At 45.4% G+C, this 16,110-nt stretch overlaps 3 protein-coding genes across 10 annotated transcripts in view; 2 read left to right on the top strand and 1 right to left on the bottom strand.

Annotated features, from left to right (window-relative positions):
• SEPTIN8 (septin 8) overlaps positions 1 to 4,151 on the top strand; it is a 26,692-nt gene extending 22,541 nt beyond the window's left edge. For 4 of the 5 annotated variants that reach the window (XM_061150785.1, XM_061150783.1, XM_061150780.1 and 1 more), the window contains one exon: positions 2,801 to 4,151. In XM_061150785.1, the coding sequence (XP_061006768.1) occupies positions 2,801 to 2,966 (166 nt within the window). In that variant the 3' untranslated portion in view covers positions 2,967 to 4,151. The remainder of the gene's footprint in view (positions 1 to 2,800) is intronic. The other variant, XM_061150781.1, reaches the window with a different exon arrangement.
• CCNI2 (cyclin I family member 2) lies at positions 3,848 to 7,348 on the bottom strand. The gene is made up of 5 exons (XM_061152171.1): positions 7,304 to 7,348; positions 6,810 to 7,262; positions 6,378 to 6,509; positions 5,743 to 5,817; positions 3,848 to 4,102 (listed from the first exon to the last, which is right to left on the bottom strand). Exons 1-5 carry the CDS (start codon positions 7,346 to 7,348, stop codon positions 3,848 to 3,850), a joined length of 960 nt encoding a protein of 319 aa, XP_061008154.1.
• Positions 7,349 to 11,958: 4,610 nt separating this feature from the next.
• The window catches only part of KIF3A (kinesin family member 3A), an 85,432-nt gene continuing 81,280 nt past the window's right edge, over positions 11,959 to 16,110 (top strand). For 2 of the 4 annotated variants that reach the window (XM_061150786.1, XM_061150788.1), the window contains exons 1-2: positions 12,371 to 12,463; positions 15,293 to 15,566. In XM_061150786.1, coding sequence (XP_061006769.1) covers positions 12,386 to 12,463; positions 15,293 to 15,566 — 352 coding nt within the window. In that variant the 5' untranslated portion in view covers positions 12,371 to 12,385. Of the gene's footprint in view, positions 12,101 to 12,370; positions 12,464 to 13,996; positions 14,042 to 15,292; positions 15,567 to 16,110 lie in introns of those variants that run through there. The other 2 variants (XM_061150790.1, XM_061150787.1) reach the window with 2 other exon arrangements.

A 16,110-nucleotide genomic window follows, 5' to 3' on the forward strand; every position in this document is an offset into this window, starting at 1 on the left:
CAGGCAGGTGCAGGGAGGCAGAGTCTTCACCAAGCTTTGAAGGATGAAGACTTTCCAGGAAGCCAGGGGAAATAGGGCCACCTTGGTGGAAGGAACTTGGCTCACCCAAACGAGGGAGCCAAGTAATATTTGGACAAGTTTAAGATGTGTCCGTGATACTCATCTACTGTGTTCTTCTCTTAGCCCACCCACCTCTGAGCCCTGTCCCATCTCTGTTTTCGGCAGTCACAGCCCTTTACCAATCTCTATGTGAATGGTGACAAATGGGAGATGGATCATGTCCTTATTTCTCCCTCCACAGTGAACCCCAGTCTCTAATCTGAAGTGGAACAGAAATTCCTAACTGCAGGGAAAAAATGTTAGAGGAGAGTAAGATAGAACTTAGGGCTCCAAGGCAAGCTTGAACAACATAAAAACTTAAAAACAAACAACAAAAACCCCTCACAAGTGGTACTTTGGCAATACGAAAGTTTGCTTCCCCAGAGAAGGTAATACTATTTACAGAAAGATGAAGCAGCAAGGCTGTCCCTTACCCCCATACTGTGGCTCACAGGTCTATCTTCTTCTTTTCCCAAGAGATGGAGAGTTGGTTTAGCTCTGGGGAATGAAGCTTACATCCAGAGCTACTTGGTTCAGGGGAGGGGAGGGGCCCAGGTAATTCTTACCTGTTTTCTGAAGTCAGAGACAGCCTGAGTTGGCGTGGGCCCTCAGGATTAGCCTCTGTTCCACCAATGACAGTGCTGCTTACAGTGGAAGGAAAGAGGCAGGGGAAGCTGAGGCCATGAGCAGCAGGCTGCCCCCCACCACGTTCATTTGTGCTGGACTAGAGGACAGTTAATGATAGGGTTTGAGAGATTGCATTTCACGTGTGTTTGACTCTATCAAATCTCAATGCATGGTATCTAATACATGTAAAATAAGACACAAAGGATTGAAAGGAAGTCAAGTGTATTTGAAAAAAAAGCTCCAACAAGCAAATCTGTCTTAACCAGAGGCAGAGATTTGTGCTGACTACAGTGTAGACACTAATATGGTAGAGCTAGTATTGCACCTCGTAGCAGATCACCCTCTACATTTACAGAAAACTGTTCACTGTGGAAGGACTTCACAGATGACCTCTAAATGTGTGGCCCAGTCATTCACATCCCCAGGACTACTTCCACAGTCCCAGCTGGCGTCACTGTCAGCTGGACTCCACTGCCTAGAGAATGGCTCATAGTGTCACCGCTCCCCAGGGGCAGCTGGCTTCTCCCTCACAGCGTGCTAGTGGTCTCTCCCTCCTCCCTGCAGTAGTGGGAGCTCAGCTTCAGGACCTGCTCATCTAAACCAAAACTCAGGGAGCTGTGCCTTCCCAACACAAGGATCACCTCGAAGTGTCATTATTTAAACACAAAAGTTCCCCTAGTTAAGCCTGTAAACTAAGAGTAACCAAGCAGAAATATGCCTAAAGCTTGATCTGGTTACTGTATATGAAATAAAGCACACTTTATGAATTGAGTTCTTACAAAGAAAAGACTTAGATGCTGGGTAATCAGGGTAAATCCCATTTCTGCAAAGGCAAGCAGAGCACTTGGGACTTGAAGCCTGCACATGTTGTTGGTGCAGGCCTGGGAAGCTGGAAAGACCCGGCCAGTTCTGGCAGGTGGAGCAGCAGAAACTTGTCTGTCAGCACCCGCCTGGCCCTTCTGCCCTGAGCAAGGCCTGCCTCTGACCTCATAGTCCAGCTGTCTTATAGGCTGATACAGCCGTTGATGAGGAAGAAAAAGCAAGCTGCACTATGAGCATTTATTCCCTCTCCCTGGTTTCAGGCCCAGGGTCATGAGGGAGGCAGGAGTCTGAGTTTGATTTATCAGACTACCTTTCCCTTTAGGGACCCTGACCTGTCTTTTTGCCTCCTTGTTTTTTTTTTCCCCCCCCTGAAGAATCAGGAGTGTTTTCTCAGTTGCTCTTTCAAGGCCTTCTTGCTTTCTTGTTGCAGGATCCATACAGCCTAGAATATAGAGGAGTCGAAGTCCAGCTTTGCCATTATGCTATAAAGGGCTCTGGGGTAGGGCACAGATGCTGGCAGGTGAGCCAGAAACTGTCTGTGCAGGAGGACGACTAAAGGCTTGCCAGTTGCTCCTTTACAAGTTCTTTGCAGCGGTTCCACTGCCTTATACCAACCTGTAATTAAAACAGAGTGGTCATCCTTGAGGCAGAACCATTTTACATTCTAAACAATGAGCAACCAAGTGCCAGAATGCTAGCATGGAGCACTTCCAGGAAGTTCCAACCACCCAACGTGAGAACATTAACCCCACCATCTCAGGGACACCCATCTTCAACCTCAGTAAAAACTCATTTTTCTAACTGCATTCCATCTTATGCTGTCCATCCTGAGTGGTTCTGACCTCCCACTACCTACTTCATAGTACCTTGGTGCCTGTCAAGGGTAAAGGGTCTGACATTTACACTCCCCAGTGTTAAGCTCAGTGTTGTTTTCTCCTGAGCTCAGCATGTCCCCACACCCTCTTGACTACCAGGGCTGCCACTGAGATACAGCTTCGCTCATTGTCAGAGAAGCCCACTGCGGTGAAGGGAACGTGTAGCTAATACTCAAGTCCAGAGGATAGGTCGTGTGTGGAAAGCCTAGCCCTTAGGAAGAGTCTTCAGAGTCATCACAGCCAAAGTATCTCCTGGAGCCCATAAGGGCTGAGAAGGGGCAATAGGTACCCTTTTGGGGGCAGAGTGCATCAGCTGAAGGGGCAAAACTGAGAGCCTGGTGTGGGGCAAAGTTGATGTCTACCTGTGCTTTCTTTAGCAGATCAGATATAGGAGTACAGCAGTCGGGCATGAGCCTCTCCAGCTCTAAGGTGATGATGACCAAGGCCAGTGTGGAGCCCTTGAACTGCAGCAGCTGGTGGCCCGCCATACAGTGCTGCAGCTGCCTGGTCAGGGACGCGACGTGGAGGGAAGGATTCCTCTGAGGCATCAGCTCCTTCACGTGGGGCCAGCCCAGGACCACCAGGGCGTGGAACTGGAGACCGTGGTTTTTATGTTAGAACAGAAAACCCCATACTTTTCATAGATCAATGACCAAAAGTGCAAAAAACAGTTTAAATTTTCATCAGGGAACATTAAATGTTGCCCAACCCTTTTCGTTCCCATCCGTGGCCCCAGAAGGGGGTTGAGGCTTAATACCCACTGTGCGGCCAAGCTAAGCTTCAACCCTGGTGAGAAAAAGACAGTCTGCTTTGTGACATGGTCCTTAAGAGCCTAACGTACCCACTTGACAGTGTTTCACTTCTGAAAAACAGAAGCAGACAGTTCAAGATTAAGGTAGCAGAGAAGTTACTTATATGTGCTCAACATGAGAAGAAACGCTGCCGCTTGGCCACAATGGTCAGTTTTTATAACGGTACAGCCCTTCATGATTTAATCGTCACACTTCATAACAGACCAAAACCCCATGACATTTCCATATGACATAATTTTGCCTTACTAACAGAATCCTATCCTTAAGGATGACCATCATTCTCTAACTAAAACAAATACAAACTAACATGACATTTTTAAGTGCCAGATCAATATGGTCTAAAGCCTCAGTAAGGATTGTGTGTAGGTGAATAAAGACAGCTAAGTGAATGTGTGTAAAGTGCAGCAAAAGCAGACAGATTTTTATGTACAGTATTCATAGAATGGAAAGTTAAATATTTTTGCAGTGTGTATTTAAAAGAGAAGCTCACCATAATAGTGCCGTCTAAATATCTTTGTAAAGGTAATGTCCTTTAGAAGCGGGAGTCTGGCGGAACCGTGTTGGATGTAAGATAATATTTTAACTCTGCCGTTATGTCGTGAGCCTTGTGGGTCACGTCACTGTGCTGCATGTGTAAGGACGTGTGCTTTGCCGTCCTATATTGTGAACAGCTGTTCCAAAGGCACAATGAGTCCAGGGTAGGCTCTGGAAGTTCCTCGTACTTACTGTGAACAGAAAGTCCAGCGGTGTCCCGATGTAGAGGTCCCAGTGCAGTTTGTCCAAAATAGCCAGCTCCATCCTGAGGAGCTCATTCGGGGAATAGCCAGAGCCATAATGCTTTATGAAGTCTTTTACGCGTGGAATTAACTGTAAAAAGAAAATAAAAGAGGCCAAAGCCCTACACTATGTCATAGTAGCTTTTGTTTTCTTGTTGCTGGGGACTGGGCATCCATGACCCTAGTAGAGTTGTCTTCCAGTGACCCACCACAGAAAACGCTTCTGAAAGAAAAACCAAACCAGATCTTGGCTATCTGTCAAGTCCCCAGGTAGTTGTGACAGTGTGTAGTAAATGTCACGTGGTCATCTGCTGCCAACAGGTCTTGATCCCCAACTGCACTCCAGCTCCTACTCAAAGGTGCTTTGGAGGCTGGGACTGTGCCATCTCCCACATTCAGCTGCAAGAACTCACTCAAAGCTTTCCAGCTCTGGACTCTACCCATTCCTGGTTCCAATCACTACCATGATTGTTAGTCATAGAGAGAAGTAGGCCTGTGAGCTTCCTGGTCTGCATCAGACAGACTCACTGATAAAACCTCCCAGAACCAGGTAACACCACAGCTGCAAACACATTCCTTTCAGCCTTTATTGAAGGCAGTTCAGTTCTGGAAAAACTATGACTTTTTCCCAGAGAAATTATAAGGCTTGTCTATGAGTGAACATTCAAGTACCAAGTGCATTGAAGACTTGGTCCTACTCTTTTAGATAAACAAAGTATTATATAACTTCTAGGAGTAGTTCTTTTAAAGGTTATTTACTTGGTTCTTAGTTGAACAAAAGCATTTTTGCGGGACACACATTACATTCTAACAAACAGGGTTAAAATAGTTTTTAATCCAAGTTTGGAACTGGACACACCATGCCTTTTTCTGGCCCCTTCGACCCTGAGATCAGCCAAGGGGACCTTGTATTAATGGCAGTGGTTCCACAAAGGGGGAGAGGTTGGAGGGAGGGAAGGAGGGAAGAAGGAAGTGAGGGAGGTTTGGGAAGGATACTGGGAGAGGATCTTCTCCTGAATAGAAGCCATAGCGAAACTGAGAAATTCAAGCAAGCCTGAAGCAATTACGGGGGCTTCTCTTCCACCCACTGCTTGTGGCCCTCATGGCCCTCCTGCCACTCCCAGACGAGGGTCCCAGACTCCCTGAAGACCAGTTTCTTTGACACAGGCAAGTCCTCAAGTCTCAAGCAGCTTTCTTAGATGTAGTTTCTGGGGGATGGCTATTAGGCCATATGGTCTGGGAGGCCACTTTCCTCTGCTTAGTGGGAGGTGGCATCTACCATCAACCAATGAGGCAAGATATATCTGCCAGGAGATCAGGCTTCTGGCTTTGGTGGGCCAGGACAATTCAGCTCTTCTGTTTTCCCATTTGTGGGGTACCAGAATTCCCATGGCCCAGATCGGTACAGAATCCTTCAGGAGGCCTAGGTTTGATCCCTGGGTTGGAAAGATCTCCTGGAGAAGGAAATGGCAGTCCACTCCAGTATCCTTGCCTAGGAAATTCCACAAAGGAGTGTGGCAGGCTATAGTCCATGGGGTCGGACTCAGCGACTAAACCACCACCACCAGCGTCTGACAAGCCTGAGGAACGGACAGCAGAGATCCTGGGAGGTGTGACTTTTCCAAAATGTCCATTCCCAAGATCACAGACCTTTCAGGAAACTTGTGTTTCCAATGTTATACACCCCTATACCTCAAAAGCAGCCATTAATGAGCTTCCAGGGATGCATACCTCCTCTTCTTCGTTAACTTTTGTAGCAAGTCTCAAGGAAGTAATTGTGACACAATGGAGTAAATGCTTTTTTATCTGCAGTATGGAAGAGACACATTTGCAAATATGAGTGCCAGAGACTGACCATAAAGCATCTGTGGGTTTTTTTTTTTTTAAAGAAATCGAGTTTTTTTTTTTTTTTTAATTTTTAAAAAGGACATTGTATTTATTCACAAAGAGTTTAGCCCATTTTTAGATGTGACCAGTGAAAACCTCCTGGTTTCAGAACCACAGATGACTAGTCAATAGCCCTTTGTTAGAAGACTGACTGGAGGTGGGAAATACAGCATCGTCTCAGGGAACACACAGGCCCCTCCTGGCCTCAGGCTGCGAGTACTGGTCCAGACAAGCACACCTGACCTCATAGCACATTGAGAGTCTCAGCTAGGTCCTCTCATGCTCCCCAAGTCCACCACTGATGGCCACACAACACTGAGCCAGACAGGTAAGGTGGTAGGATTTTCCAATTCCAGTTCTATTCTGGGAGTCACTGACTTAATTTATAATGTTGGGTTTGAGCACCTGGGGTGGCAACAGGAAACAAAGGTTAGTTTCCACACCCAACTATCTGTCACCATCCCTCATAACTCCTTTACCTTTACTGAAACAAGGAGGCGGCTGAAGATAGTGAGAGCCAGGCTAAAAGTGTTCTGAGAGAAGTCAAAGATGTTCTCCACTCTCAGGAGCCACAACACAACTTCTCTGAAGGCTTCGCAAATTTCCGCCTGCTGGAAGGAGGAGGTGGGGGATAGCAGGGAAGGTCGTTGGTCTCAGCCCATCAGTGGCTGGACCAGAGGTGTTGTAAGAAGCCCCTTCACCCGAAATAGCGGTCACATAAAAGTGTCTCTCTTGTCCAGATGTTCCCCCATTCAGACCCTCTCCTTCCTGCGCCCGTTTTTTGGGTCTTCAGCTGAATTCCCCAACTCAAACAAGCCCTCTTCCAAAACCCTCTAGTGAAGCACCGTTTCAGTGAGATAAGCGGAGGGGGACGCACCCGGGGAAGGTGCAGGCTCCAGGGTGCGGCTCACCTGGTCGCGGGTACACGTGGAGCCCGGCCTCGTCCCGTGCGCGCGTGAGGGAGGGGGATGACCGTGCTTCCGGGAGGGCCCCGCGAGGGTACCGGTACCTGGAGTTGGCCACCCCGCCACAGACGCGCCTCGCGGCCCTGGGCCTGCGTCAGGTAGGCGAGCAGCCGGCGCTGGTCCAGGAAGCCTCCCCGGGTTTTCTGCATGAGCCTGGGCGGGCTGGGGACTGGGGGCTGCGTAGATGGTGCGGGCGGCGGCCCCCCAGCTGCGGCGGGGTCGGGGCCTGCAGCTGGCCGAGCCCGCATTCCCGCCCGCACGGATCTGGTCCACGAAGGTGCAGGGAGCCGGAGCGCATCGCGCAGGCACGCCTCCGAGAAACTTTTCCGGATCGCGGCGGAGAGAGAGACGTTCCACGGCCGCGAGGGGAGAGAACGGCGAAGGGCCATTTCGCCTTGACTTTCGTCCGAACTCTTACCTGGACGTCGGGAGGATCTCACCTCCGAGGCCGAGTTCTGCGGCACATGCCGCCCTCCGGAAGCCATGGCTGCGTCAGATCCTGGGTCTGGGTCCCGGCTTGGCTCGGCGTTTTCTACCCCAGCGTCAGTGACTTGCAGCTGGGGAGGCCACGAGGCGGGGCGGGGCGGGGCGGGGCGGGCTCAGCTGGCCCACCCCCAACCCCTGGCCCTGGGACTGTCCTGGCGCGCGGGGGCCCGCTCTCCCAGCCCTTAGTTCCCGAAGTGAGGGGCGCGGGCCTGGGACGCGGCGGGAGGGAGAGCGCGCAGGTGGGTGAAGGATCCTCTGTATTCTTACTCCACCCCGCGCCCACCCACTGAGCCCCTCTTCCGCACCTAAAGCCCTAGCCCCAGGCGCAGAGTCCCCAGCCGGGCTGGGGCGGCTGGTGAGCAAGCCGCCCTGGAGGTTATCTATTGAAGGCTGCAATGTGTTAGGCGCTGGAACATAACAGTGAATAGAAGAGACGTGGAACTTGTATTCTAGTTAGGAAAGAGGAAAGCTTGAGTAGAACATATGAAAATCCCAGCAATTCCACTCCTAGATAGATGTCCAACAGAAATGCATATGTGAACCTACATGTTCATAGAAGCACTATTTGTAGTAGCCCTAAACTGGATACAACCCAAATGTCCATCAATAGTTGAATGGGATAAACAAATTGTGGTATAGTCACATGATATAGGGGATACTATACCACATTGAAAAAGAATGAACTGCTGCACTCGATAAGGAAGAATCTTAGAAACATAATATTGAATGTCAGAAGACAGATAAAAAAGGATTTATACTGTATGATTTCACTTATAAAAAGCATAAAGAAGGGATCTATAATGTTAGAGTCAAGATAGTGGTTACCCTTGGGGGATATGTGTGTATGCTACAGAAAACTACAGAACATTACTGAAAGAAATTAAAGAAGATCTAAATAAATGGAGAGACATTCCATGTTTATGGACTGGAAGATTTAAACTATTAAAATACCAATAGTTCCAGAACTGTATATCAATTCAACATAATCCCTGTTAAGTTTCTAGCTGTCTTTTTGATTCCTATAGCGTATCATATACAAAAATAACTGAAAATAGATCATAGATCTAAACTAACAAGGTGTTTTAAAAATTCCTATGAACAACCAAGGAATTCAGAATGACCAAAACTACCTTGAAAAAGCAGATATGTAGGCTTTGTAGTATCTAATTTCAAAACTTACTACAAGCCTATGGTAATCAAGACAATATAGTATTGGATGGACATATAGATTCATGGAATTGAAATGAGAATCTGGAAATCAACCCTCATATTTATGACCAATTGTTATTTGCCCAGGTTGCTACAATAATTCAATGGGGGAAAGAAGATTCTTTTTAGCAAATGGTGATAGGACAGATGAATATTCACGTGCAGAAGAATGAAACTGGATCCCAATAACATATCATATACAAAAATAACTCAAAATAGATCATAGATCTAAAGGTAAGAGCTAAAACTAGAAAACTGTTAAAAAAGAAAATCTTCATGTCTTGAGTTAGCAAGTGGTTTCCTAGATTTGCACCAAATGTACAAGAAAATAAACAACAAAAGAAAATTTTGGACTTGATCAAAATTTAAAACTTTTGTGCTTCAAAGGGCAGCATCCAGTAATTCAAAAGACAACACACATAATAAGAGAAAGCACATGTATATCATAAATCTGAAAAGAGACTTGTATTTAGAATATTTAAAGAATTCTTACAACTTAATAATGAAAAGGGCAAATAATTGATTAGATATGTCTCTGAAGGAGATATTCAGATGGTCAAAAAGCATGTGAAATCATGTTCAACATTACTAATCATCAAGGAAGTACAAATAGAAGCTACAATGTGATGCTATTTTACATCAGCAAGATGGCCATAATAAGCAACTCAAGACAACTGCAGGTGGTGGCGAGGATGTAGAGAAAATTGTAAACCTCATACACTGCTGGTGGGAATGGAAATCCTCTTACATTGCTGGTGGTGCAGCCACTTTGGAAAACAACTTGATAGTTCCTCAAAATGTTAAACATTAGTTACTAAACGATCCATCAATTCCACTTGTAGTATATACCCAAGAGAAATGAAACATGTTCACAAAAACTTATAGCAGCACTATCCATAGTACCAAAAAGTAGAGACAACCCAAATGTTCATCAATTGATAAATAGATAAAAATGTGGTATATTTATACAATAGAACATGATTCAGCCATAAAAAGTAAAGGATTATTGTTATGTGTTACAATAGGGATGATTTGGCTCAGAGGGTAAAGTGTATGCCTGCAATGCAGGAGACCTGGGTTCAATCCCTGGGTTGGGAAGATTCCCTGGAGAAGGAAATGGCAACCCACTCCAGTACTCTTGCCTGGAAAATCCCATGGAAGGAGAAGCCTGGTAGGCTACAGTCCATAGGGTCACAAAGAGTCAGACAAGACTGAGTGACTTCACTTGAAAATATTATTCTACGTGATAGACATCATTTCACAAAAGGTTACATATATATAATTCCATTTATATGATAAGTCCAAAATAGGCAAATCTGTAGATACAGAAAGTAGATTAGTGGTTGCCTAGGGCTGGGATGTTGCAAGGGGGAAGGGGGAGTGATAGCTATAAGTGTTTCTTTTGAGTGTGATGAAAATGTTTAAAATCGATTGTGGTTATGGTCACACAACTCTGTCTATAGTAAGAATCATTGAATTGTATAAATTGGTGAATCTCAATAAAGCAGATATATATTATATCTATCATATATCAGAGAGTGATAAGTACTATGGAGAAATATAAAGTAGGGAGGGAAGATAACAAGGCTGGGACTGAAGATTGGAATTTTGTTTCCTTTTTTAGTTTTTGGCTGTACCGTGTGGCATGTGGGATCTTAGTTCCCTGACCAGGGATGGAACCTGCATCCCCTGCATTGGACCGTGGAGTCCTAACCATTGGACCACAGGGAAAATCTCTGAAGGTTGGCATTTTAAGTAGAGAGATCATTGGTAGGGTTCACTAAGGAGGTGATATATGAACAAAGATATTCTGAAGGCAATGAGGGAGTCAGGCAATATTTAGTGAGGAGCTTTCTAGGCAGGGCCTGGCTTTGGATCTGAGCTTTGTCGCTGCCTATATGTATGACCTTGGACAAGTTACTTAATGGCTCATGCTTCAGTTTTTTAAATATGTGAAATAGTTCCTCATATTTTCTGTTAAAATGACTAATGGTACCTATTTCAAAAGGTTATTATGTGAACTAAATTAATAATTAAAAAGGAATTAAAGCACTTAGAACAGTATGCTCACACTAAGTATTTTTATTAGCTCCTACTGCAAGCATAAAAGGCCTTGTATTCTATCATGAAACCATGCCTGCAAGGTCATGCCTGCAATGAATCAAGGAGGCCAAGTGGAGCTGGTGCGAGAGGGATAGGTTACAATAATGAGTAAGAGGGAAGACTGCAGGAAACAGGGAGAGGGCCTGTGACTTTTATGCTGGGAGATGAGAAATCACTAGCAGGTTATAAATGAAGGCAGTGTTGTTTTAGTTGCTAAGCCATGTCAGAGTTTTTGCAACCCTATGCACTGTAGCCGCCAGGCCTTTCTATCCATGGAATTTCCCAGGCAAGAGTAGGTTGCCATTTCCTTCTCCAGGGGATCTTCCCCACCCAGGGATAGAACCTCCGTCTCCTGTATTGAAAGGCAGATTCTTTACCCTTGAGCCACCAACAGTATCTGACTCATTTTAACACCAGCACTCTGCGTCTTATGTTGAAAGTAGACTAGATGGGCAAGGATGCACTTCAAGGAAATCATAACCTGCAGGTGAGAGATGGTGGTACTCAAAGTGTTCAGATTCTGGTTCTACTTCTGAGATAGAGACGACTAATTCTAGTTCTATAGAAAGATTGGACATTAAGTATGAGAGAGAAAGACTGGTTTTAGTCTGATCAATTGTCAGAATCCAGCTTACATTATTGTGATGGATTTTTTAAATTGTTTATTTTATATTTAACAGGTGTGGCGTAGGTACTAGTAGGCGATAGGAAGTGGGAATCAACGTTTCAATTTTGGACATGATAAACTTGAACTGTCTATTGCACGTCCAACCAGAGCGGTGTTCAGGGGAGAGGATCGGACAGGAAAGAGGATAGATCATTCTTTCTTTCACAAATATTTATTGAAAACCCACCTTGTGCCAGCTTCTATTCTAGGCTCTGGAGGTAATTGTGAGAATGCTGACCAAGTTCCTCAGCTAATGGTGAGACAGGTCATAATCAAGTTGGCAATCAAGCACAATAACGTATGTAAAGTGGCTCTTCTGAGGAAACACAATGTATAATTGCTATTGTTGTTTATAATATTTAGAACACAGCAAGCGCTAGAAGATGGGAGGCGTTGCCAGTCTACGACTGCCTCTTTCCCCATCGGTAGTAGCCAGATATCCCACCTGCAAATCCGGCCAGATATCCAGAGGCAGCGGAATGGCAGCATTGCGCAAGCGCAGCCTCAGTCTGGCTTCCTAGGAGACGGACTCGGAAAGTTCTGGCGCAGGCGTAATACGAGAGGCGGAGGAAGCCTCGAGCCCGGGGATGGGGCGGGGCGAGCCCGGAGTGCGCCTGCGCACAGCGCGCTCTCGCCAGAGGAGCCGCAGTCTTGGGTGCGCCAAGGTGGTGTTTCAGTAGTCTTCTGACCCGCCTCTCCCGTGAACCCGGCGTCGTTGGACTGCACCCCGGGCGGGGACGTCCGCGGGGCACGGGAGGAAGCCGCAATGCCGGTTAGGAGAGTCACTCAGCCGCTGGGGTTCCTCCTCATCTCTGAGGCCTGGCCGGGTGGCGCGGCCGTTACCATGGAGGCGCGGAGCAGGCGGGCGGCCCGGGTGGGGTGGGGCGGGGCCGGGCCAGGCCAGGCCGGCCAAGCGGTGTGGGAGCCAGGCGGGTGGGCCCGGGCATGTGGGGGTCCACCCGACCCTGGGAGGGGCCCGGAGCAGGCTTTGCCACCTTGGTCGCTGCTGCATCCCGAAAGGCCTGGGGTGCTTGACATAAAGGCGCTGTGCCAGAGGATGCGCTCTCGCTCCCAGCCCTGTTCTCTGGGTAGGGCGTCTAGGAGCAGCCGCGGAGAGTTGGCTCTTGGATGCCGGGTGGGTCTCTGCGTCGCGGAGCCAAGCTCTGGAAGGCAGCAGAGCAGGGGTTGTCTGCCCCTGCTCCAGGCTCCTGACTCGAGCTGTCATTCCTCTCGTGGCGCTCTAGCTTACAGTGCAGAATGTGATCCGTAGGTGTCTTTGTGTGTGAGGGGGGCGAGTGGTGGGTGATGGTATGCTTGTAGGATTTCAGAGATTATTATCGTGTAACTTAATAAGGAGACGTCGTAAGTCCAGTACAGAGTCATGGGGAGCATTTCAGCTGTGGCCGGTTATTTACGTGCGGGGGTGAGTGGTGGGTGGTCGTATGTTCGTCTTGTAGGATTTCACAGATAATTATCGTTCACTTAATAAGCAGGCGTCGTAAGTCCGTTATAGGGTCATGGAGAACACCTGAGCAGTGGCCGGTTGCGAGGCCCTGGGTAATTTATCTTTCTGGGTTCTTCTTTCCTGCATAATTAAACTTTTCCTCATGGGGGAATCAGGATGAAATAAGATAATGCGCAGGAGGCTTGAAGGACAGTGCTTGACTTTTAGCATTAAATGCTTAGTATTTGTTCCTTGTTGCTTTCTATTTAATTATCAATTTATTCAACAATTTATTACTGGGCACCAGCCACACTGGTGGCTCAGTGGTAAAGAATCCCCCTGGTAATACAGGAGAAGCTGGTTTGGTCCCTGGTTGGGGAGGTTCCCCTACAGAAGGAAATGACAACTCACCCCAGTATTCTTGCCTGGAAAATCCCATGGACAGAAGAGTCTGGCAGTTACAGTCCATGGGGACGCAAGTTAGCTACCAAACAGCAACTACATACTAGGCACTGGAGATACAATATTGAGCAAAACCAGCCAGGTTCTTGAACTTGGGAAGAGAAAAGCTTGCTGTGTAGAGCAGAAGTGAAAACCACACATATTTACAGTGATAGAATACTTAGCTAAGTGAAGTGGATAGGTGGCATACAATAGATAGAAGTAGACTCTGGTGAATTGTTTAAATGTTGCCATGTAGGAATGCTGGCTTACAAATGTCAGATATGTATTTTTTTCAGAGAGTCTAGAGATTGTTATTTTAATGAAATTTCTAATTTTTAAATTTTAGTAACTAACTTAAAAGATTTTTAGATAATAGGAGCCAAACAAAAGACTTTTGTGGGCTGAATTTAGTCCCTTGACTGAGTACCTGTTTGGAACTTCTCATTTTAGATACAGACATGGACTTTAATAGAATAAGAACCCCCCCCCCCCCCCCCGCAAAAAAAAATAAATAAATAAAATTGTAACCAATGCAGAAGAAAGAATGGTGCTATCAGGACCTATATTAGGTCAACTCTAGTCAGGGAAGTCTTCCCAGGTGAAGGAGCTATTGAGCTGATCTCTACAAGGTAATTGAAGAGGGTGGAGTATGTTTTAGGCATAAGAAGCAGCACCTGGAAAGGAGTGTGGTGAGCGGAAGCATGAAGACAAGAAAAGGCCTAAAAGAAAGCCAGTGTGGCTATGACTAAGAAAGTCAAGCAGAGTAACTTGTGAAATAAAGCTGGAGAAGTGGACATGGGCCAGAACCAGATCTTACAGACCACTGTAAGGATTTTGACTTTTATCCTAAAATCTGTGGGAAACTATTGCAGAGAGTTCTGAGTAGGGGAGTGACATAATTAGATTTGTGTTGAAACCGACTGCCACCGTAGAGAACAGAAGACCATAGGGGAACCTAATTAGATGCAATAGTACAGTTGTAGGTGGTGGTGTTTAGTTGCTAAGTCATGTTCAACTCCTTGCCACCCAATGGACTGGAGCCTCCCAGGCTCCTCTTGACCTTGGCATTTCCCAGGCAGGAGTACTGGAGTGGGTTGTCATTTTCTTCTCCAGGGGAAGTTCCCAACTCAGGGATTGAACCTGAGACTCCTGAATTGCCAGGCAGATTGTTTATCGCTGAGCCACCAGGGAAGCCCAGCAGTACAGTTAGGAGCCTCTTAGAATTCGGGACAAGATGATAACCTGGAATAAGGTGGTGAAAGTAGAGATGGAAAGAAGTGTGTTGAATTGACACCGTCTATTCCTTGTGAATGACAGTGGCTCATGTTTGTTTCTCTGATGCTTAGAAGAGTATCTGAAAGAGTAGGAATTTAATATCTGTTCAACTAAACTGTTAAACTGGATAATAATTGGATTATATATAATAATTGGATTGAATTTTAATATAGATGCTTAATCATAGAATTTCAGAATTTGAAACTTTACGTATACAAATGTTCATAAGGGTAGAGTCATTTAAAAATTTTTTCCAAAACATTTTTTCTCTGCCATTAGGCTTTTTTTTCCTGTCTTTCACTAATATAGAAAAAGTAGACCTTATGTGGATATATTATTTGATTAATTTCTTTTTTTTTTTTTTTTTTTTACTAATGCATTGTAGAAAATTGAAAGTCTCAGAGGGCACAGAGGACCTACTACTGGATTCTTGATTAAAGTTATTAACCACATTCACATTTGTTTTTCTATAGGCAGGAAACTCAGAGGAAGTCAGGGACTTTGTGCAGAAGGACAGGTCGCTTATAGATTCTAATTTTTCTGCCTGAATAGCATTAACTATAAATGTAAATTAAATTACCTCTTCCATTATTTGTATTTATAAAAGAAACTTTTTATACCTTTTAATAAGTTTTTCTATGTATCTGTAAGGTCTTTAATTACATTCAACAAGTAATTATGGAGTGTTTAACGTGTGCAAGGCACTGAGGTGGCAAAGTAGCCTTTTCAGGTTTTAAATTTAATCTGTTGAAGGTAAAAGTAAATGTTCTTTTCATTATTTGTAAATATTTTCTCCACCAGATCAATAAATCAGAGAAGCCGGAAAGCTGCGATAACGTGAAGGTGGTGGTTAGGTGCCGGCCCCTCAATGAGAGAGAGAAATCTATGTGCTACAAACAGGCTGTCAGTGTGGATGAGATGAGGGGAACTATCACTGTGCACAAGACTGATTCTTCGAATGAACCTCCAAAGACATTTACTTTTGATACTGTTTTTGGACCAGAGAGTAAACAACTAGATGTTTATAACTTAACTGCCAGACCTATTATTGATTCTGTTCTCGAAGGTTACAATGGTGAGTACTTCAGTTTACTTTTAAACAACTTTTTATCAAGTTATTAATAATACCCAGTGAATTCACCCACTGTAATTGTATAGTTGAATTGTACAGTTTGAGTTGTAGCAAATACATACAGTTGTGAAACCATTAGTTTTATCATCCCCATAAGTTCTTCTGTGTCTGTTTGCAGTCCTACCCCCAGCAACCATGGACCTGCTTTCTGTCTAGTTTTGCCTTTCTTTAGAATTTCGTATAAATCAGGTTATACACTATTTTGCCTTTATCTGTTTTCTTTGAGTTGTTCAGTTGTGTTCGACTCTTTACCACCTCGTGGACTGCAGCATGCCAGGCTTCCGTGTCCTTCACTATCTCATCAAGTATGCTCAAACTCATGTCCATTGAGTTGGTGATATCATCCAACCATTGTGACTCAGACAGTGAAGAATCTGCCTGCAGTGCAGGAGACACGGGTTTGATCCCTGGGTTGGGAAGATTCTTTGGAAAAGAATTCTCCTGTATTCTTACCTGGAGAATTTCATGGACTGAGGAGCCTGGTGGG

This window comes from Dama dama, chromosome 9, assembly GCF_033118175.1.
Source record: "Dama dama isolate Ldn47 chromosome 9, ASM3311817v1, whole genome shotgun sequence".
Taxonomy (NCBI): Eukaryota; Metazoa; Chordata; class Mammalia; order Artiodactyla; family Cervidae; genus Dama; species Dama dama.